The sequence below is a fragment of the Pollicipes pollicipes genome, unplaced genomic scaffold (genome assembly GCF_011947565.3).
Source record: "Pollicipes pollicipes isolate AB1234 unplaced genomic scaffold, Ppol_2.1 Scaffold_4002;HRSCAF=4701_pilon_pilon_pilon, whole genome shotgun sequence".
Lineage (NCBI taxonomy): Eukaryota > Metazoa > Arthropoda > Thecostraca > Pollicipedomorpha > Pollicipedidae > Pollicipes > Pollicipes pollicipes.
In genome coordinates, this window is record NW_023596420.1 from 42,163,867 (window position 1) to 42,187,281 (window position 23,415).

At 52.1% G+C, this 23,415-nt stretch overlaps 1 protein-coding gene across 2 annotated transcripts in view; it reads right to left on the reverse strand.

The window, feature by feature from the left end:
• Positions 1-2,054: 2,054 nt before the first annotated feature.
• The window catches only part of cn (Kynurenine 3-monooxygenase cn), a 122,721-nt gene continuing 101,360 nt past the window's right edge, over positions 2,055-23,415 (reverse strand). For both annotated transcript variants that reach the window (XM_037217037.1, XM_037217038.1), the window contains 6 exons: positions 23,097-23,262; positions 22,578-22,829; positions 21,661-21,747; positions 20,133-20,273; positions 14,274-14,435; positions 2,055-3,202 (listed from right to left, as the gene is read on the reverse strand). In XM_037217037.1, coding sequence (XP_037072932.1) covers positions 3,059-3,202; positions 14,274-14,435; positions 20,133-20,273; positions 21,661-21,747; positions 22,578-22,829; positions 23,097-23,262 — 952 coding nt within the window. In that variant the 3' untranslated portion in view covers positions 2,055-3,058. The remainder of the gene's footprint in view (positions 3,203-14,273; positions 14,436-20,132; positions 20,274-21,660; positions 21,748-22,577; positions 22,830-23,096; positions 23,263-23,415) is intronic.

Sequence of the window (23,415 nt, forward strand, 5' to 3'; positions counted from 1 at the left end):
GCTGGCCACCTGCAGCTCACGGTGAGCACGCGGGACGCGCGCGCGCCGAGGGAGGACCCGCGCCCGCGCCCAGGGCCGCGGACGGGGCCCCTGACGGACCGCGCTCCACGGACCCATCCCACGGGCCCACGGGCTCACCCTGTCCTGGCTGCGTGGCGCAGGGTGGGCTGGTCCTGCTTACGAGGCTGGCTCTGTTCTGTCCGTTTGTGTACGGGGTGTGGAGACGTTTGGTACAGCTGTGGGAGTTGTGCTACGGTTATTAAAAATACTGCGTGAAGCCCAGCTAATCTCATCACAAAGTCCCTACTAGTACGCCTTCGTCAGCTTACTGATGTGCTGTCTTCAAGGCTAACAAAGTCGAAGTAAGTGACGGATTGAGGCCAGCGTAGCTTTTAACCAATTTTTACTTGTAATCAAGCATGGTCAGGTCAGCTCTGCTCAGATCCGCAAGAACTTATTTTTTGTATTGTGGCGGCGCTGGCAGACCTTCAGCGAAGGTCTGGTACTCTTAAGGCGATACGGCGCGTGGCGAGAATGCGGCATGCGACGCTCACCATGAGCTTGGCTGGCGCAGTCTTCTCGGCTTAGCCGGGGTCGGCGCCGGCCGCGGTGGTCCCATTGCCGCTGCTGTGATTTTGTGTGAGGCGTGGCGTCTCAACCGCCGCTCCGAGTTTGTGTGATGCCAGTCGCCGGCGCTACAGACATGTGTATGACATCGAATGAGCGAAGAATCTTCGTGCTCAACCCGCAGCCCGTGTCTAAAATCTGACCTTTGACCCTCACTTGACCTCTGTGTGACTCGTACTAAGGCGCACGGACGTACGTGCGGTGATCCGTAACTCGACAGCCGCCGCCGTCGGGCCATGCGTCGCGACCTGCGTGACGTGTGTGACCTGACCCGCAGTCTGGCGGGGTGGCGGCCGTCCGCCCGGTGACCGCCGGCCGGACGGTGGTGCTCAGCTCCGCCGCCCACCAGCCCGTGCTGCTGCCCGGCCTCAAGGGCCTGCAGGGCTACAAGCTGGTCCAGCTGCCGCACCCGGCCAGCCCGCTGCCGGCCCGAGGTGAGAGGCGAGCGGCCGCCGGACGGCGAGCGCAGTACTGGCGGTGTGCGGTAGTACCTAGTAATGCAGTAGTAACAGAAGTGTGCAGAAGTGGATGATGGAGCCCGGCCGCCGGCCGGCCTCGCCGGGCCGGCGCGGTGCGGCAGGAGTGGCGTGATCTCCGACTGCCAGACTGGTGCATTGTCTGCGAGGTGGCCGTCAGAGCACGCTTGATGACCCGCCTGGCGAAGATAGGCTCGTTTTGCCGCTCTTGTGGGAGAGGTGTGCGGAACGCTGTTCTGGGCATGTTCGGCCCCACGCCGCTGGCGCCCGACTCCAGAAAGCGCCAGACTGAGCACGGCGGCGCCTCCGCTGCAGGTCACGCCGTGCACCAGAAGCCGGTCGACGTGTCCTCGGCCGTGGTGGCGGCATCGCTGCCCTCGCCCGCCGCCTCCGTGGCGTTATCGTTACCATCAGCATCGCCTTCATCATCATCATCATCCGGGCCGCATGGGCACCCCTCGTAGCCGCGGCTGCGACGGCGCGTTGTTGTGGCGTTATCAGCCGCGGAGGCGGGCTAGGCCGCTCTGGCGCCCCGCCACGCGCGGGGAGTGTTCGTCACCCTGTTCGACTCTGTTATATTCGTTTACCATTGATCCATCGGCCGAAGTTACGCTGTCGTATTTGTACCTGTGTTTACGCCCTGCAAGGGAATCTGAGGTTGGGACTCATCAGTTGCCTGGAGCGAGTCCGCTCCCACGGTGCTCCGTTAGTGTATTGTGCGTGCAAATATACAGTCGTATGAATTGAACTGCAGCATGACGGTTGTGTTTTCTAGCTGCGCACTGTCCGCGGGACAAGGAGGCGTTATTAGGGCTGATGGCCTGTTTTTTTTTTCATTTGCACGTGCCGACGTTGTCGAACAAGTCACGGAGTAAGCCGAGACGACAAGCATACGGCATCTGGAAGGCCTTGGCCTAAGCTCTCACACGCCTGGATACGACAAATTCCGACTGTTAGCACTATGACTGTATTCAGGGTCGCACATATTCTAACAGGAGACCGCAGCAGCAACCTGCAGCTGATACTGTGGGTAAACACGCGATGACCTCGCTCGGGAGGGCGCGCCGAATCGTCCTTCGGGGAGGAACAGCCCCAGCGAGTCGTGGGACAGGCGGACGCGGTGACGGCCGGCGGCACACGCGTCAGCGGCGACGTTTGCGGGAGAGAGACCGGTGACCCGCGTCCCGGGCGGCTGAAACTGTTTCTCGGACGGCGTTGCACGGAGTCGAGGGCTTCAGAGCGCGTCAGCGGGCGGTGCGGACAGCCGTGGAGGGATGTGGGCACTAGGCCGGTCCTGCGTCGTCCTAGCGCAGATATGCCGCCCCTTTTCCACTTAGGGCCGATCGTCTCCCCACAACGCAAAGTCCGCACGCGCGGTGGTGTGGGGCCAGGATCGCAGGCCCGTCTGTACGTCCTTGCTGGTGCGGTACAAAGTCACGCCCTGGCTGAACACATGGCTGAACAAGTGCTCCGTAGTGGGGTGTCTACTGCAGCTGCTCGCACGCGAGGTCAATCCGTGCGAGCAGGCCCGAGCCAGCTGTCCGGACGGCGCCGAGATCCCGACGGTGCAGCGGGCGTCTGCGTGCTTCGAGTGGGGTATTCGATGAATGGCCTTTCATAAAGGCGTCATACTATTGAGGGCGAAAAAACTGGGACAGAATGCATGAACGGATCACCGGTCATCTCACACAAGGTCACAGGCGGCTCCGCCCCGCGGCACCGGAGTTGCTGTTTCGGGGATACGTCACGGACAGGCCCGGCAAATACCTCATGTTCCGCCGCCACCGCACACCCGTCGGCGGGCATCAGATGCGTGAGGTCACCTGCCAGCAGCCCCACATCTTTTCATGAGAGTCCTGTCCGCCAGTTTCCCCACCGGAAACGTCGTCCCTCCCCTGGACGCGTTGTTCGTGCTCCGCCCGTCTTCTAGCGTTCGGAGTCTGCGCATGCGCCGCTCACAGGCCGAGCCCGGCCAGCGCCTGCCGCGCCTGCGCGTGCACGGTGTCGGCAGCAGTGCGCCACAGATCGCCGCGCTGGAGCAGGTACGCCGCGCCGCCGGCCAGCGCCGCCACCAGCGCCATCACGGTGCTCCGAACGATCTGTCGGCAAGGCGGGGGGTCAGGGGACCGGAGTGGGCGAGAGGCCCTTCGGTTAAGAAATACAGTTGGATTTACTACGCAGTGGTGATTAATTCTGTTGCCACGTGGGTGAGGGGAATGGGATCAGCGTGAGATCGAATTTCCTAACAAAACGGCATTTCCCTCGTAACATGCGGCGGCTAAGCGTCGCGCTGGTTGTACCAAACTGGCTCATCTTTCATAACATAATGAGCAGATTGCCGTCTTATTGCGAAGCGATTGAACCACAAGGTCATTTGGGTGATTTACTCGGAACAGAATTGTGGATGAAACAGCACGTGGCCACTAGAAGACTTTTGCCTTTTATCTACGCTAAGACTATAGTCCCGCAGCCCTTGCAGGTCTAACTGATTTCTTCCCTGACGTACATCTCTCTGCTTACGTACACTAACAGCATGCTGTCCCGACACTCACGTCTGGGCGCATTTCCACCGCTGGCCAACGATAGAAAATAACACCCTTCCCACCCGCCACCAGCAGCATCTCTGCTGCGGTACTGGCGCCCGCCGCCGGTACTCGGAAGAGCCCCAGGTTTCCGCCGCGGACCGACCACCCCGCTTGGTGGTCCGTCCGCAGTCGCACCCACATGCCAGCTGCCTGTGTATGCGTCACGCTGCACGGAGAATAGCGCTGTTGCATTGGGTATCCCCCGCCTGCAAGAACCGGGGGCATACACGGGTGTCGAGTTGTATTCTTTTGGTTGGGTCATTGCCCCCCCCCCCCGCTCCCCAATGTCCAATTGCCCCCCCCCGACGGTGGTTTTGGCCCATAACCGTGTGGACCCTAAGTGCTAATAGGCCAAAAATGGGAGCTCAAAATTATATCGATTTGAAACGAGGTTTCTACTAATCGTTTCACGGGTAAAAAAGAAAAAAATAAAGTGTAAACTAAGATGGCATGTTCAGTTGAGTGCAGATGTCTAAGCCATTTACACTCAAAACGCCTCACGTTTGTACTATGTTTACTTGAGTATCTCTGCTCTTCCTGCATGCTGAATGTTTCTTTTATTAGAAGATTCATATGTCCCACTGATTCTGGCTAAGCACTGTGCTGTTCTCTGAGTGTTTTGGCATTGTGCAGCGGTGTTTCGGCTTCTACGGACTGCAGCAAGTTGCCTTATTTTGCTACGATCTCTTATCGGAAAGTGAAACATGACAGTAAAATATTAGCGCCCAAGAAATGTTACCAACTTATTAGCCGTCTACGTTCGAAGGAACCCTTGAAATGCACCGGCCTTCACTATGTAAACACTTAAAGGAACAGTTACACTTAAAACCTGACAATCGACACCAGCCGGCTAAACGAACAGCGGCAATCGTCCAACAGTGACCACCAAAACAACACTACCCGTGTCGAACATGCCAAACGTGAGTGCTGCGCTGTAACCAGCACCCGTCCTTGCAGCTACCAGCCGAATATTTACAAGGCAGCCTGTAATAGTCGCACACATCACCTTGCACTCCTTTCTCCTAGTCACTTAGTTTAACAGCGTCTGAAGCAACAAAACATCGACCCTATGTAAATTACCGAAACATGGTTTCGATGATAGATGCCAAACAAAATGACTACGATGCCCGACGACAACATCTTACGCCGAGACAGAGTGGGAAAACATATCAAGCAGGGGGAAATCTATTTTAAGTGAATTAAGGACCGGGCTTTCCCCGCTCAGCCCCTCGCCCACCTCAAATCCTATTTGGCGAAACACGCCACTGAGGTGAAGGCTTAACGACCGTATCACGCGATGGACTCGCCACCAGGTAACTCTAACGTCAGGTCTGGGACTGAGAGGCATTTCCCAGCAGAGACCAGGCCGGCGCCCGCCATTTACATTGGTCTGGGCTCCTGAGTCAACGAGGGCCCCTTTGTCGGTCAGCGCACCACACCGCCTCACAAGGGTGCTGTATTTGCAAGGAATCCAGATTCTACCTGGGCAGTGTATGAGGGCCCTGCTGACAAGCCCGAAAAGCCTCTCGAGACCGACGATCAAATGTTTGATTGGAGGGGACGGAGGCCTTTCTGCAAGTCATATCAAAGCGGAGTGTTCCACAGCTGTGCGAGGTTCTGAACTGAAATGGCCATCTTGAGGAGCATTTGGTGCAGTTCACAGCCCTGCCCTTCTTAGGGCCTTAACCCCTCTAGTTTCTGAGCTACACGCCCGCAAAGATGCACAGATCTTTTAAGGAAGAATATCTCAAGGTTACCCAGGTATCCATTACGCCACAGTAACGTCGTTAAAATTCTGACATTCTATTACCCATGAGGCGACCAAGGCGAATAAAAATATAATTGTCGAGTCGTTCACGCATGGGGTTCGTGAGCACGACTTCCAAATGTAACAGTCTCAATCATTTTTGAGGCCGTTGGATCTGGATATTACGTCTCAACCAATGCTGTGCAAGGTACAATGACATAATCAAACAATGACGCATTGAAGAGCGGTGCGTCTCTATTTGGGGCAGATATCACCGACGCCAAACAGTCGGCTCTGTGTCGGCCTGAGCCCTAGGAATCCATTTCCCAAGCAGGGACAAGGCCGCGACCCGCGATTAGCATTGGTCGGGTGTTTGAGACCTTTGAAGCAATGAGCGTCTATGAGTCGTTCAGGGGCCCACAGTGCCGAACAGAGGTTTCTGTGCCGGTAAGGGGCCCTGAGTCGGCCAGATAAACGTTTGCTGAATAGGAACAGGAACGGGACCCCGAATGCCAGAGGGTCTGTTGCGTTGGTCGAGACCCTCTGGCAATGAAGAGAGATATTATGACTCATAATGAGTGTACCCAATAAGCCAATGGAAAGGCCCTGGTCAGTCAGAGTCCCAGTACCAAGCGAGGCCCTCAACGCCATTTAAAGCAAGGGCTGTCAAACTGGAGTCTCTGTGCCAGTTATTTGACCACCTGCGGTGAAAAGCTTTCGTTTGGGTAAATCAGAACTCTTGCAACCAATTCGGGGTCCAATGCCCACGTGAGCAGGCCTCCGGCGTCAGGCAGACGACCAATGTATGATTAGTCCCTCTGGGGACTTCCGTATCGGCCAGGGGACACCGCCCCTGTACTGCCGGGATTACAGCCGGCGGGCACCCCGCGCTGCAGTGGAATGGCCCTTAAGTCTCTGACCGGAAATAGAATGTGTCACCCATTGTTCAAATCCATTAGGCCCCTTGTCCGGAAAAGGTAAGGGGTTTCCGTAGAGCCCAATGGGACGGAACAAAATGAGGTACAAAATGAAAAAGGCGAACACCAAAGAGTCGGTCCATCCTTGTTCAGAGCCAGCTTGCCAAACAAATTACACAAACGTTTTTGAGTCTGCGTGCTCACCGACGGCCGGATGAGAACTGCCGTCGTGAAATAATACTCTCGAATGCTTGTCAAAATCATTTAGAACCGTTCAAAAATAAGGCAAGGCTTCCTCACGTTTTAACCTCACAATTTTGGTATCGTCCTCTCACCAGGGACAGAAGCACGAGAATAGGGATTTTATCTTTACTTGTTTAGTTCCACCAACAGAGTCCAGCACAGGTTCGCGGTGTAGTGCTAATCCGTTCCGTTCTTTTAATCTGCTCCCGTTGTAAATTGAAAAATGCACAGATGGAACATGCTACTGGACCATATTCTAAGCGCACAAATCGACATCCTGAGTAGTTTCAAGGTACTTCTTTCAAGACGTTATTGCAGTCGTCTGCCCGTTGGCCGCCACCTTGCGTCAGCCGCGATCCAACGTCGCGCGACATACGGAGACTGCAACGCCGAGCGTCGGGTTTTCAAAGGTTTGCGAGGGCACAATGTCAAAACTGATATGTAATTTGTATACTCTCATTCTGAACAAAGGTTATACATTCCAAGACGAGCATGGTTTGGTCATGTCAATTCAAACGTAGATCCAATTTCAATCTACAAGTTACGTTCAATATCACCTACACTCACAGAACGCTGTACAGCCCAGAAAACATTCGGCGCAGCCCCTGAATGCTATTGGCTCAGAAAATGTCCAATACATCATTGCATAATGAAAAGCACCGTCAGTTTATTCTACGTAATTATCATACACTTGGTTCCTTCGATTCAGTGACTTCAAAATACAGGCAAAATTGTATCTTTCGGTGGCTTCTTGCCTCTGTTTCAGTTAAAGATGAATATTGAACAACAGCACAGAAAATCGTTCCCTCAAAATCAAGTGAACTGACCCGATGATTTCTTTTTTTTTGGGGGGGGGACCTTTCACAGGGAGAGGACCTTTGTCAACCATGTGTCGCTCCCCCCTCATTGCCAGGACTCTCGCTGCGCCCCTGCGTGGGCGAGCTCATTGATGAACATCGAGTATGCGTGCATAAGTGTAATCTCACGGTCATTGAAGAGCCAGCTCAGTAAGCAATGTTGTTCAAATCAGTCTGTGTTGCATATGGCATTGCACTGACGGGAGTTTCATTTGAAAACACGTTCGAACTGAAGCGGGTGAGGCTTGCTTTCCCTTTTGCGGCACAGCAGCTTAAAACGTTGTCACTCGCAACTAAAGCAGGCTACAGTGCGTGTTTTTCAACGGACGGAGAAAGGGTATTCCTAACAGGAGGGCACTGCTAAAGCGTATTTGGGGAAAGGTTGATAACCATGTTCTGAAATTATGCGCGAAGGAGTGCTTATGTTTTATTTTTCACTAACTGAAAAGTCAATGGTTTATCGAAGCAATTTTCGGATTGAGAGCCTTCGTAATAACGGATTGTAGTGGCCACATATTTTGTGGACGCCCTATTCTTGTAAATATGTTAATACATGCACCACAAATTGCCGAAGCAAAAACCACCATAATACAAAACACCAAAATGACCAAACAAGTGAATTGCTCATTTTTCCAGACCGTGGCAAGTCCTGTCGTTTTAAGGCTAAGTACTTCGGAAAAACAGTCAGAATAAACTAAAGTTACACGCTAAATACAATCAAAAGCAGGCACGAACTTGATTCCTAGTTTATTTACGGCTAGCCGGCTGGTCGATGTGATCAGCTAATGGCTAATGACTAATGCGGTTTTTTCCTTTGTTATGAAGGAGTACACAAATATCCTAGCATTCAAAAGGAATTAAGAACGTGACGCACAAGTAAAATAAGTGTCACAAATTCAACAGCCAAAGAAAATGGCACATACGATGTCGGAGCCACAGGAAACTACGCTCGATAGTTGCACGTAAAAAAATTGTGGGCGCATACGCGATTGCTGCTTTAAAGTTAACGCACCAAGGGAAAAAGGGACGGAACCTGAACGATCATGGATGCCGCGGGAAGCCAACAACGAGGCTTCCGTCAACAACTATAGGGTCCTCAGAGCGAGCAAGAAGAACCCAAGACCAACGTGCCGGGCCCCTAAACAATCGGTAGCGCCCCTGCAGGCTGAAATATAGGAACGAGGCCAGAGCACAAAGCCCTCCAAGCGAATGAAAATTATTTAAGAACAATGTAATGAATTAATGCCCTTGATCAATCAAGAGTACCGGGCAGGTTAAAAGAAAAGGCCGCGATAAGACTGAGGGGTCCTCCGCAAATGAGATCCAGGGGAAACAGGCCCAGATCAATGTAGCGGGCTCCATAGCATTGTATGGCTCCGCGATGCTTTACCTTATATGAGTCACAGCAACAGCACGAGATCCTCCGAGCAAGTGGAAGGAACCCAACACCAATGCGAAGGGCCCTTTAGTAACTGAGCGTACCCTGGCGTATGGGGCCCCGTAAAAAGCGTGTAGAGCCTTTCGGGCGAATGGCAAGAATCCGTGGAGGAAAACCTGATCGATCAAGAGTGCCCAGGCATGTGAGCAAATAGTGTCCCAACAGAAGCGTGGGGCCCTACGAGAAAATGCAAAGAGGTCAAGGGCAACGTCGAGGGCTCCTTAGCGATCAGATTGGCCCGACAATTGGACATATATAAGGTCCGGGTAAAAGTGCAAGGCCTCTGGATAGCGTAATGGGACCCCAAATTTGCCCCAATCAACACGTTATCAATTGGCGAAGAATTACCTTTATCTGCTCAATGGCTCTTTATTTTCGCTTGCAAATGTTCTTCGCCATATACGGGCCCAGAGACGTCTGATTCTGTTCTGGTTGTGTTGAATGAATGTGTCAGTTTGGCCGGTTATGGGTCCCTTCGGAACCGATGTGTCCCCCGGGTCAGAGGGGCGGGGGGGGGGGCTGTCCCTATGCCTCCTCCCTTCTGTATTCGCCACCAGCCCGAGCAGCGGAGTTGAAAAAGCTACCGATTTACTGGATATGATCGGTGACAAAGAAAGAAGCTTCTGCGACCTATTTGGTGGTAAGCTTGCAAAAATGGTAACAAGTTACAAATACCATTTCAGTTAGACGACACCCACAGCTTACACTTGGTCGGTGTTTGCCAACGTTTGCAGCGTGAGCTTGTGTAGAGCGCATGAGGAAACATCGACGTTTTGCTGTATGAGCAAGTTGAGTCACAAAATGACGCCAAACAATAGCTTTAATCAGGATAGCTTTTAGGAGTTCAGGATAGAGTTTTAGTTGTTTTCCAGACATACACTGTAAAAATATTATATCAGGGCGGATGTCACAGATCACAGGTGACACAGTGCTCTTTCAATGACCCTCAGATCAGTGCTTTTCAGATATTTTTCAGCCATGACTCACATCACATCCTAGGCAATATGATTTCAAAAGTAACTGGGTTTATTACTAGTCGTAAGAATCGTGGCTGGCCCCAAGGCGGTGCCAGGCGTTACACTGACGCTGCAGGACGTCGACAACCGCAATTTCAATGGCAAGACAGATCAAGCAATAGTGGATATCAGTGGATATCATCAAATATTCCACATCCGTCAAACCATGACAGCAAAAGATGATCAACCTGGCCCCCTGACAGTCCAAGGTGCACAACACTTGAACCCGCTGCAGACCCCCAAAAGTCTGAAGGCGGCCCGGAGCTTTTAACAGTAAGCCGGCTTGTCCATGTAGACGTGGTTGTTGTAATCAAAGGCGACAGTCAAGTTCGGGGGCGGGACCGCGGGCTTGTGATCAGGGTCGACAGTAAAGTTCAGGGGCGGGACAGTGGTTCTTGTGATCACGAGCGACAGTAAATGTCAGGGGCGAATGGAAAGCCACTCGTCGGCAGTCTTAAGCTCACATGCATGCCAGGGAAAAGATCAGACACTTATCCAGAAAACACGATCGGGTGACACGGCAAACATGGCGTGTGCGGTATCGCACCAGCCTGCTGGAGCGACTCCTCGTGACCCCGTGAAATCGCCTCAGTGCAGCTCAGAAGGATATCAGATAGCGGTACAGATGTGGCGCTCTGAGGTGGTGTTGACAGGATCCACACTTTTGTCCTCAAAGAAACATGTTCTGTAAGAGTCACGATCTGGCAAATGTGAGATTACTGATGATCGCGATTGCTTTTCATCTTGTTTTGCCCCGGCAAGACATTGCTAACTTTTGTACGATAGTTTCACACGGCCTTTTTGTTCCAACTTTCTGCCGTTTCGTTACGGACCTGATATTCTTGTATTGTTAAACCGAGAACTTGCTGCACAATCGGGAGACCTCACTCAGTGTTTCTAGAACATGTTCTCGCAGGGAGAACAGATATGTTAGAACAACTACGTTCACATGAACAGGGTTCAAACGACAAATATACCGTCCTTCACGTTTGTGGTATGAGGACTGCTTCCTCAGTTGTCACGTTATGTACCGATTGTAATGCGTTATGATGGGGGCGGCCACGACTGTTATTTTGAATTTGGTTCGAACCTTTGATTGCATGCATCTCTAGGGTGAGCACCAGCGGCAGAGTGGGGCAGCGCGGACTTCACCATCCGATCGTCAAATTCCGGGTCGGCGGCCAAACTTTGTAACGGATTGTTAATGCTAGAGGCCTGAACTTTGGGTATTGTGGAAAACTATGAAATTTTACGTCAGACATTGCACTTATAGCCATAGGCCATAGCTGTGATATAAAACGACATACTTATTCTGAACGTAAGGTAACGCAGTTTGCAACATCAAACAGAGTGCACAACTGATAGCAAAGCGGTGCGAGGGATTTGTATGAATGGATTAAACCCTGTAAGAGCTCTTTCTCCTGCACTGGTACTGCCCCAGTATGTCATGAGATAGTGTACGGGGTTTACTGCGTGCCATTTATGGTTGTGATACGGTCGCTGATTAACGGTTCTCACTTTTCTCCGTACCTGCGACGTCTCGGGTCTGGACCGAACCGATATGCTCACTGGCCTTAACACGCGCTCGGGTAGGGGTCAATTTGAGCCCCCGAAGGTTTTTCCAGAATGGTTTTCGAACGGCGCGCCGTAGCCATGCCAAATATTGTCTAGCTACAGTCAGTTGAATTGCGGAAAGCCACTGGCTGACCAGGGCGCCCCGACACGCTAGTAGGAAGGGTCCAGCAACAGCGCAGGGCCAAATGCAAATAAATCAAATGCAATATGGAAGCCTCCTTGACGATCGGAATGACCTTGCAGTGGTCATATAGGTTATATAGGTATAGATCATATGGTGAAGAATTATTTTTGTCTTACTCGCGGGTCCTTCACTTTCGCTTGCGACTGCTCTTGGTCGCCTAGAAGCCCAAAGACGCCAAATCTTGGTGCGTTTTGTGTTAAAAATCTGCATCTGTTCGATCAGCTTTGGGCCCCTTTGTGACCCAAGGTGAGCCATGACCCGTGCCCGCTCTAAATCCGCCACTATATATATATATATATATATATATATATATATATATGTATGTATGTATTTAGTGGTGGATTATATAATGTGGCGTCATTTTATAGTGGCAGATGATATAATGTATAGTCAGGACATAAAAGAACCGACTCCGCGAAGTTTTTTATATCTACGCCCTTATGGAGACGACTTCCACGTCTCTGGCTCCCTCAGTCATTTTGAGAAATCGACATCCATGGAGCGATGTGCCGTGCAGATGGAGAGCTGTAGACCTCCCCCCCCCCCCCCCGGTGGCTCTTTGGCCAGCAGTTCAACACCCCCTTAACCGCGCAGTCTAGAGTGCTCAGTGCAGTCAGTGTCTAAGTGCAGATGCGAAGCGGGATAAATACACAGCGAGACCCAGTCTTGGGGTTCAGGCTCTATGGTCGCTCGACCTCAGCGATGAAAAACAGCCGCGGCGAAGACCGTATGTGGAATACAAACACGCATATCCAGAGGCGTGGGTGCCTTGTAGTGCTTGGAGCGACGAGGGCAACCGCTCGGTATCTATCGCCGTGATTGTCTCACGATCAAGTGATGAAGCAATGGGTCGTTCATTTGAGCAACGCAATGCCAGGCTGGAATGTGTTCTATGTTTCAATGAGCCAAATTTCAAATGCAATGAGAAGTATATCATTAAGGTCTCCCTTAAAGACTGCTTCTATCGAGTTGTCCGGAGAAGATCCTTAATGAACATAACCATCAGAGTAGCTTCAGGTGGGAGCTGCGTGAATATCGCAAAATGCCGTCATTTGGGCACCACTAAAATATGCACAAACCAGGTAGAAGCGATCGCAACGATGCATGCTCATGGGCAACGTTACGATCAGCTGGGTCGGTGAACTTACACTTTCGTGCAATGCTGAGAGCTGAAACAGGAATGGCTCCACTTCCAACAGCGCAAGTCTGAAATGCGCCGTTTTTACCCTTAGCCCTAACAAGCTCACTTATCACATAAAGGGGAAGAACTGACACGCAGACGATAGTTTGCGTTCCTACACACATCGTACAAAGCTGACCTCGGCTCCAGCGTATATATATATATATATATATATATATATATATATATATATATATATATATATATAATATACGGCGCTTGCGGGCATTTTCGTCGGTGACAAGGCCACGGCTAGACTGAAAGGCGCATACGGGCTGGCGTCAGGGTGCTCTTAATTGCTGTGATACTCCAGCAGGTACCCGCTACTTTCCCAGGGCCGTACCGCCCCTCACAGGCTAGTGTTAGTCGGAGTGACTTATCATTTGCCGCCGTTTTACTGCTTAATTAACGTTGCAGTGTTATACCACAATGGTAACTGGGCAGACAATTACAACCGGCAAGTTTCCCGCACAATGATCTCGTCACCGTGAGTCAGAAATATCATCCGTGAGATAAGATGTCCCCCGGTCCCAATTAGTCCGTGCCACTGCAGCCTGCGAACTTCCGCCTGAAGAAATAGCAGGCAAAAACTCCAGCGACAATAACTCCAGAGGCCATCTGGCAGCACAGGGAGACCCGGCGGGCACTAAGCTGCACGCAGGCGCCCGGGACACCGCTGACAGGTGATCAGTGACAGGTGATCAGTTCTGGTGATGTCGCTCCGGGGAGCGGGTGACACCCAGTCGGCACTGTCCGGGCGGATGCCGAGTGACACCCAGTCACGCGGTGGCAGCCACTCACGACGCAGTGATACAGTCATCTCGCCAGGCAGCCTTCTCTCAACTGGCTAGCGGAGGCCAAAGAGGCGGCGACTCGTCAACCAATTATTACGGGGTCCACAAAAGTGCTATAGTCGTCCATACAGCCGACATCAACCAAACTTGCTTAATCTTGCTCAACCAAACTTGTCAACCAGCTTGAAATTTTTTTCTCCAACGTGATTAAATGACAGAACGATCACGGTAAAATACTTTTTAATACTAAAGACTTAAGACTAAAAGACAATTCTTTAGAACGATCACGATTCAAGACACAGCATAACCCTCTACACAAGACACACTCGGCCACAATGCACCAGTCTCTCCACAGCCCGCACTGAAATAAGGCCGATCTAATCTCTCCTGCGACCCGCGCCCCGTATTAACACGGTGCGTCACAATGGCCTCAGCAAAAAGTGCCATCCAGGCCGATTTGTCTCCGCTAAACCCGGAGGGAGCGCAGTGTCAGCGTAAGATTACACATATCCATGAATGGGAGGCTGAGAGTGCAAAGATTCTTAAATTGAGAGTCGGAAATTGCCCTAAACCGCGTCATTTTCCACAAAACCTGGAACTTTGAGAGTGGTTTAGCACGTCGGCCTCCACCCACCTTGTCCTGGCGCCTCTTGTGCTCGATGGCCCTGTGGTAGCGCACGCGACTGAAGGACACCATGCCGTAAAGCGGCATCCAGCTGTTGGGGAAGAAGGCGTGCAGCAGGTTGTCCAGCATCTTCCTCAGCAGAAACGTCCGCGAGTTGACGAGGTCACGCATCTGCGGCACACACGTGCGCACGGACACGTCACGACATGGGCTGTGTGCACTCGTTGGCCCCCATATATATCTCATCGAGCATTTGACACCAATGCCACCACCTCGTGAAGTCACTGGTCCGATCTCCACGACACAGGCATGCCGACGTCCACAGCCTCCTTTTTGCCCGGTTTCCACGACGAACATACGTCGGCATCCACGCCTCCAGCACCGTAGGACTCACGATGGCGCGTTTGGGTAATTGGTAACTGCAGTTTGTAGCCGACAGCTCGCGAAGATCCAACTGAGTGCAAAGACGGCGCCTGAGTTGGAGCCTGCTTGTCACGGCCTGACATAGAACAGATCTCCAGGCAACAGTAGTCTTCCTGCAGGCCACGTGCTACTATGCAAACATTCGTAATTATGCTGTTGGCATGAGACCATGTGGGTTCCAAGGGCTGATGGTTCGGGCAGGGTATTCTAGGTTCGCTCTTGTTGCGTGGCAGCACTGACGTAATAAGAAAGCTACAGAAAGTTGGGGAAGCGCGTCCCAAACCTGCCCCATCCATGGCATCGCACGCGCAAGTATCCATCGCGAGTGTATGCTAATTAAATGTAATGTATGCTTCTTCAGATGGGGGGGGGGGGGGGGCATTTTCACACGCGTACAAGGAGGGCGTATTGGACGCATCAAAACGCTTAGTTTCCTGAGCAAGGTACGCATAATGGGGCCGCCGAGATCTGCGTGACAATCCGTTTTCACTCCGGCTTAACTATCAGCGTTGGCGCCATGAATATGTCCCCAAGCATGTTACAAATGCGGGCTCAATTGCTATGGGCTCGAAGGCTCATGCATATACAAACGTGATACAAGTATGCGTACCGTGCGCGGTTATGTGTGTGCCGCTGTATCTTTTAAAGCGTGGCCTTAAACACCACATGGCTGATTCTGAAAACAAACATTCCGCAGCACAGTACCCTCACTTCAGACATCCGGACTTCTACGCACTGTTGACGCTGCTGCGGCGCCGGCGCGCTCCGGGCTTGGGGACGAGACATGCGCCTTGTTCCGAACCAGCGTGCTGTAGTGGACACCGCAAGCATTCTACGCGCGCTCCGGGCTTGGGGACGAGGCGTGCGCCTTGTTCCGAACCAGCGTGCTGTAGTGGACACCGCAAGCATTCTACTCGCGCTCCGGGCTTGGGGACGAGGCGTGCGCCTTGTTCCGAACCAGCGTGCTGTAGTGGACACCGCAAGCATTCTACTCGCGCTCCGGGCTTGCGGATGAGGCGTGCGCCTTGTTCCGAGCCAGCGTGCTGTAATGGACAGCGCAAGCATTCTACTCGCGCTCCGGGCTTGCGGATGAGGCGTGCGCCTTGTTCCGAGCCAGCGTGCTGTAATGGACACCGCAAGCATTCTACTCGCGCTCCGGGCTTGCGGATGAGGCGTGCGCCTTGTTCCGAGCCAGCGTGCTGTAATGGACAGCGCAAGCATTCTACTCGCGCGTCGCCGGCGTGCCAACCGTCTGCCGTTTGGACGTGGGCAAGACCAGCCTGTGGTCGATCTGTCCTGGAAAGCCTGGTAACGGCCATCCTACTTTTGAATTTTCCCCGATTCATATCTCGGCAGCTATGATCCCATGACCAAACCGAGTACCCGAATAGTTTCTTATGCCTCTCTGTCTGCAGTGAAGTCCTGTATTCTGATGAGATAAAATACCAAAGTTCGTTGTCGATAACGGGGTCCTTAGTGTCTGCCTCGGTCATTCCGATTTTGCGTTTTTATTCTGAGATCTCGAAAAGACGGATAAACTCGCCCCCCGTGGGGTCACGTCAAGAGGTTGGGAGGGTAAATGGTTGAGTCCTAAGCTGCTTAAATTATTTTTGAACGGTTCCTGTTCGGTCCATCCAAATCCAACGTCCAAATTCAGTTCAATCCAAAACCCAATTCAAGTTAGTTACCTGCGCACGCTTGGCCGGCTGAAGGCGACGCCTCGGTCACAACTAGCATACAATCATCAAATAATGTTTGTGTGTGGATTTGCTTCAGTCAGAACGGTGAAAAACTACCACACGTGTCGAACATGCACGCATCGCATTATACAAATCTCAATCTCCATAGGTCGCCGGGGTCGGCCTTGTGGCTAACACGGGGGGTGACGATTTCAGCACCGATTTTTAGACCTATACACGAAGTACTTTTCCAGAATCGCCACGATTGCAAAAGTTTTAGACACTTTTAGTATGAAATCATTGTTTTCATGCAAGGTCATCGACATTCAAAGACTAAATCGCGTTTATTAAGCTCAGAATAGGCCTATTGTACGAAACGAAACTCTATCGGCTCTGTTTCTTCATTCCCTTTCTTTGTTGATCCTGTGTTCACCCCATATGTGCGCGTGTCTTGGATCTCTTACGGGATGTTCCTGCATACTTTCCACTTTCGTGCAATGCATACTCGCATTCGCAGTCTTAGTTACGATGGCATCATTAAGTTATTTGATTCCCAGTCACATTTTCGTTATAACTAGTAGCACTACCCAAATACATGTGTCACAAAACGTGGTTTTGTTCGAAGCTTGCGATCCGCGTCTAATGCTGGTTGAAAGCTGACTGCTCTCCGTTGATGCCACGATTTGTACAGACATACCCCAAACAAAAATGGTCACATTTTTATTTTAGTCATAATGCTATATGTTTTATATAATATGTTAGTTATAATATTGCATATTTATATTACAACTAATTAAATTAACACATTCATTTTTATTGACCTTGAACACAGCATGGCAATTGAGGAGGGATAATGCTTCTGACGTTTCATGGCGTCATGCATCTCTAGGTAACTTAAAATTAGGCGGCACGAAATATTCTACACAAGGTTGGGTGCGCTTAGCTAAGAAACCAAAGAACTTGAAGTTTTAAAAAGGGCATAGATGTAAATTGCAGGGAGTTATCTCGAAAATGTCTTGTGTTGTCATTGTCAACAGACGTGCTGTAAGGTACCAACATTGATAATTTTATGGTCTGTTAATTTTGGCCTGTTGATGCAATTCTGACGGTCTTAACCAAAGCTTGAAGTTGCACAGAAACGTTTGGTGCTGATACTTGACGTGCTTGCTATTTTGTGTGAGGTTATCTTAAGTTGTAAGTTAACCCAGCATTGACTGGGGTGGTGTCAAGTCTATCCCCTGTCCAATATTCGCAATAATTCAAAAACGTCTTGAGATACCGCCACGATTTTTTTAGTACTTATAAACTAATTAGGTTTACGTCTTGTGCTAATCCATAATCGGCAGGTCCAGCTTGCCCAAAACAGCGCGAATATCGACCCAACCCCTTATTCATCAGCGAGGTCATCCATTTGACCGTGCCCTTAGACACTTTAAGAACAGGTAACAGCTGTTGCTCACGTGTCTGACATCCATAATTGCGGCTAAGCTCTCTCACTTCGTGTTCAGATGTTTCAAATAATATACATAAATCGATATGTAAATATATGTTGTTGATCTTTATATATATATATATATATATGTGTGTGTGTGTGTGTGTGTGTGTGTGTGGTGTGTGTGTGTGTGTGTGTGTGTGTGTGTGTGTGTGTGTGTGTGTGTGTGTGGTGTGTGTGGTGTGTGTGTGTGTGTGTGTGTGTGTGTGTGTGTGTGTGTGTGTGTGTGTGTGTGTGTGTGTGTGTGTGTGTGTGTGTGTGTGTGTGTGTGTGTGTGTGTGTGTGTGTGTGTGTGTGGTGTGTGTGTGTGTGTGTGTGTGTGTGTGTGTGTGTGTGTGTGTGTGTGTGTGTGTGTGTGTGTGTGTGTGTGTGTGTGTGTGTGTGTGTGTGTGTGTGTGTGTGTGTGTGTGTGTGTGTGTGTGTGTGTGTGTGTGTGTGTATATGTATATACATAAATAGATCAAGGTTTCAGCCTTCATTTGCAAGGAACAAGACCTTAACTCCAGGCCTGGTGCGGCGCGCGTAACATTCGATACCTTTCTATGTGGCATCCTTGATCAGGGCGCAGTGATTTCACGCCATGAGATACACTTCTTAATGAAACACATTGTGACAACGGTTAGATATTCCAAAAGTAAAATTTTAAGAATTCGAGACCGCAAGCAACGCCGCTATCGATCGCGATCTGAATTTTTGATTTGGCCCAGCCGATCTTGAGATAAGCGAGGGGGTCAAATCTGCCCCCTCCGGTCAGTGATGTGCCCCTGGGGAGCCCGGACAATGCCGGGTTTGCCTTATAATTACGTCCATGTTTTTTATATTAGCGGACACCAGGCCGTGTTTTATATCAAATGTCTTCGCACGTCATTCACATTACTGCTACGTGCGGCACGTGAGCTTGGTCCGCTAAAATCCATTGACATTTTAATGGTCAAACCTTCAGGACTGCCGAGCATTTACATCCGAGCAGGCTTTTTCCACACATCATCCAAAAAAGAGGCACCAGGCTGATGAACTATTTCGCTCACTTCGGTCAACGGTCTTCTAGACCACGGTGGCAAGACTGACCGTCTGACTACCTGCGATTTCATATTGATAAAAGGTTTAGTATATCTTTGCTAAACCTTTGATCGCACCATACTGGGGACGGCATAATTTTTGCAGGGCCCTGGTTGTTTGCCCATTTTCTACAATCGACCAAAGCAACGACATCGGTCCTGATCATTATTTCAACGGCCGCATGTGAAACTCTAGCCATGAACTATTCATGGAAACTGGTAATTCATGGACGGCTGTCGTCATTGAACATTAATATATGCCTGCTGGGTACAAACACGCATGCCTGAAGCAGTTCCAACCGCCGTCCCAGTCGTGACCACCCGAGAGCGTTGGCATAATGGCCTGGCCTGTTCATATCCTCCGGCTATTTAGTGCCGGGTACGGACGCAACCACGAGACCTCACCGGTGGCCGGAAGGGTCGTATTGGCAGAGGCGATGTCAAGATATGGCCACCCTGCCCCGCCACCGGCTGTCAGACGCAGTTTTATACCGATATTGCAGACGTCCGAAAGATTCAGTCATTGAATGATATACTTAACCCTCGTTCTCACTGACGCGCTTTCTATGCATGTTGAATTATAGTTCGATTCGTGGTTTAACACACTCTGGAAGCCAAAATGTACCGGTCCCTTGTCATGACCATTTTGACTGCAGCTCCCTGAACATATCCTTGATCTCTTAACGAACTGACATTCACAGCGCCGTAACCATCATAACTTTTTTACCTCTGCGAAGAAAGCGGGGACAGACGCTTCCTACCCATAGCGAAAAAGGACGTGAGGCTCCCGTATCCTCCTGTCACAACCAAAACCACACCATTCCACATTTAAACTAAGCGTAAGCCAGAGCGCTAACTTGTGCGCATCTGGCTTTTCGATTGCCCAATTGTGACTACACTGCGGCCTCTTGAACGCTTTTGATTATAAGCAGATTGGCTGTAACCATAGCAGTGGACACTGCCCCTGTCCGTCGCTCGTTTGACGTCACCACCACCCTTACCCCGCTGACCACCGCCCGGCGTACCTCTGTCGGTCGCTCGTTTGACGTCACCACCACCCTTACCCCGCTGACCACCGCCCGGCGTACCTCCATCCGTCGCTCGTTTAACGTCACCACTACCCCGTACCCCGCTCACCACCGCCCGGCGTACCTCCATCCGTCGCTCGTTTAACGTCACCACTACCCCGTACCCCGCTCACCACCGCCCGGCGTACCTCCACATAGTTGTACATAGCCAGGTCGCAGATGGCCTCTGCGTCCGGGTTCCTGAGCTCGGTGTACTCTGGCAGCACGCGGTCCAGGTCCATGTGGTGTTTCGTCATGAGCTCGTCCAGCAGCAGACAGTCCTCGAAGCCCTGGAACGTCCCAGGCACCGTGAACGCTGACCCGGGCCGGGCGGAGGCTGGGAGTCTTGGACGAAGCAAAACACAGGGTCCGGGCCGGGGGTGGCTGGCGGTCTTGGACGAAAGCAAAACACGCGGAGCAGGACCTGGCGTGGACAGCCAAGTCTAACCGGGTGGGACCGGACCGAACGCTGTCCAGTGCGGCAGCACGGGATGGTGTCCGACGGAAAGGCAGAGGGCCTAAAAGACGGGATTGTCACGAGCACTGTTTGCCCGGATAGGTCGCTGTGATTTCTGGGAGCTCCGGATAGATCGCTGTGATTTCTGGGAGCTTTACAATTGAACGGGAGAAAGCAGGACATTTGTGACGGGCTGGACCGAGCGGGTTGACGTTGTCAGAAGAGGGACCGGGCGACTCAGCGGGTGACGAACGGAGTGGGGCCGGCGTGCAGGGGGCCAGCTGGACCTGGCACTACGACACGGTAGCCCCATCTTCATCGGCTTGGCCCACGCGCGTCGTCAGATCCCCGCATTCTTGCCTAGCTGTGTATAGTGCGGTAATTTTGCGCGTGCGACTTCCTCTTGCTTTTGACGAGACTGCCCGGCAGAGTTTGACTACGGTTCTCAGAGAAAAAAAAACATGAACACTTGCGGAAAATGTAAAATTTTGAACTGGGTGTCACCTGTGTAAGGCGTAAATATGATCATACACCAGGCGTACGAGTTAGACTCCCTGATGCAATCCCTGCAACCTGTTCGAACTTCACTCAGTCGCCTCTCATCAAAATAGCAATGCTGGAGAACCATAGGCCCACTTCTTTTCGAGTCCAGGCGTAATCCGAGCCCCGGTTTTGAAACGCTCGTCAGACAACGAAGTCTTCACGCCTTCTAATGCTAGTCACACTCAAGACCTGTAGTCTGCGTGCATCCATACCATGGGAGCGTTTCAGTTGCCAAACAATACACGGCACGATACGATTACAACGTTGCTCGAGATCAGTACACTTGCGAGTTAATCTATTTCAAAAACCCATGCCGCCTACCTGAGATCTCCTCCCTGTGTCCACGACGGCAGTTCGTGGCACTTTCGCATACATGGCCACCACACAGCCATTGCGCCGCGCACCATCAGCTATTGCGCCGCGCACCATCAGCCATTGCGCCGCGCCGGGCGCTGAGGGGCTGCTCAGATCAACGGCGTTACTGCTGACGGGCGGTCGCGATCGCGGCTGATGCGCGCCCCTGCTCGAGGCGGCCGTGGCGGCACTCACCGCGTTCATACCCTGTCCGTAGAACGGCACCATGGCATGGGCCGCGTCGCCCATGATCACTCACCGCGTTCATACCCTGTCCGTAGAACGGCACCATGGCATGGGCCGCGTCGCCCATGATCACTCACCGCGTTCATTCCCTGTCCGTAGAACGGCACCATGGCATGGGCCGCGTCGCCCATGATCAGCCCCTTGCTGGAGTGGTACGGCGAGCACTGAAAAACAAACACGCCGCTTCGGGAGGCTGGCAGGGGCACCGCCCGCCGGCGCAGCGCGCCGCATCACGATGTCAGCAGCAGCGCAGACAGCTGGGTGGATCGGAAGCCGAGACGTGTGCAGACAGCTCGCCGCGTGACGTCACTGGAGGGAGGGTTTACCGCGAACACTACCCGGAAAGTCTGGTCGTGTACCCAGAGGCGCCCCTAGGAACAAACGAGACCGGAAGTCACAGGGTTTCACTTAGCACAAGACCGTAGCGCAGTGGCGCGATGCCAGTCCCCGGCCTTCTGACAGGGCGATTTGAGGCTGACTGCGTGTTCCGATTTTACCCTATGCTTCATGTTGTAAATCATGGTCCTGATGCCCACGCCAATCAATGCGTAATAAAATAAAATATTGACGTTCTTCCAATGACCGGGCGAGTACAGACAACGTATTGACTGACCGAACGTGATTATCTCCCATTCTTGACGCCCGGTCCCAGCCACAGAGCACCTCTAACTCCTCCCCCAGTCTCCAGCCCCAAGCCCTCTGTCCCCAACCCTCAGGCCCCAGCCCTCCGTCCCCAGCCCCCAGTCCACAGCCCTTAGCCCTTAGTCCTCAGTCCTCAGCCCTCAGCCTTCCGTCCCCAGGCGTCAGTCCTCAGCCCTCAGCCCCCAGCCTTCCGTCTCCAACCGTCAGTCCTCAGTCCTCAGTCCTCAGCCCTTAGCCCCAGCTCTAAGCCTTCATCCCAAAGCAGTTCTCAGCCCTCAAACATCATTCCTCAGCCCTTAGTCCTCAGTTCTCAGTCTCCAGTCCCCAGGCCTCCGCCCTCAGCCCTCCTCACCTTGATGGAGACGAGTGACGAGGCGCGGTTGGAGAAGAAGTCCTTGATCAGTTTCTCCTCGCCGATCAGCGGGATGGCGTCGCGGTAGTGGACGCGGAAGAAGTCGAGCAGACAGTCCGGGTTGGTGAGCGAGTCGAACACGTCGAAGGGCATGAAGAGCGTGACCGTCCACGACTTATCCTGATTTGGCAGCGCGATCATCATGAACTGACCTCGGGGCCAGATGTGCAGGTAGTTGGGCTCCATGGCGAACTGCAATACGGAGACGGTTCTGCTTGAAGAACGGCCTGGACAGCTGATACGTGAGAAGCGGGGCACCCATTGGTACAACAGCCTCAAGCTAGGTAAAACAGACACGTTCTGAAGGCAATATGGAAAAGAGCTGACGAAAAGTGACAGTGCTGTGTAGGTTGCGTTACCTGACCGTGCAGCGTGGGCTGTGTTACCTGGCCGTGCTGTGTTTACGTGGCCGTGCTGTGTGGGCCGCGCTACCTGATCGTGCTGTGTAGGTTGCGTTACCTGGCCGTGCTGTGTGGGCGGGATACAGAGCTCCATGTAGCCGTGCGGGATGTAGGTCTGACTGTAGTTGAAGCGGGGCATCTTCATCATCTGGCGCCGGACGGCCGAGTAAGCGCCGTCGCAGCCGAGCACCAGGTCAGCCTCCGCCTGCACCTCCTCGCCGTTGCTGCCCGTCCAAGGCGGATCATTAGAGGTCGACACAGGTCAAAAAGGTCATCAGACGGCAGCACAAGTCTGCTCAACCTGGCCGTTACTGCTCGTTATCGGCGGGTCGATGGCCAGCTCAAGTCACCCGAGGTCACCCAAGGTCGCCATAGGC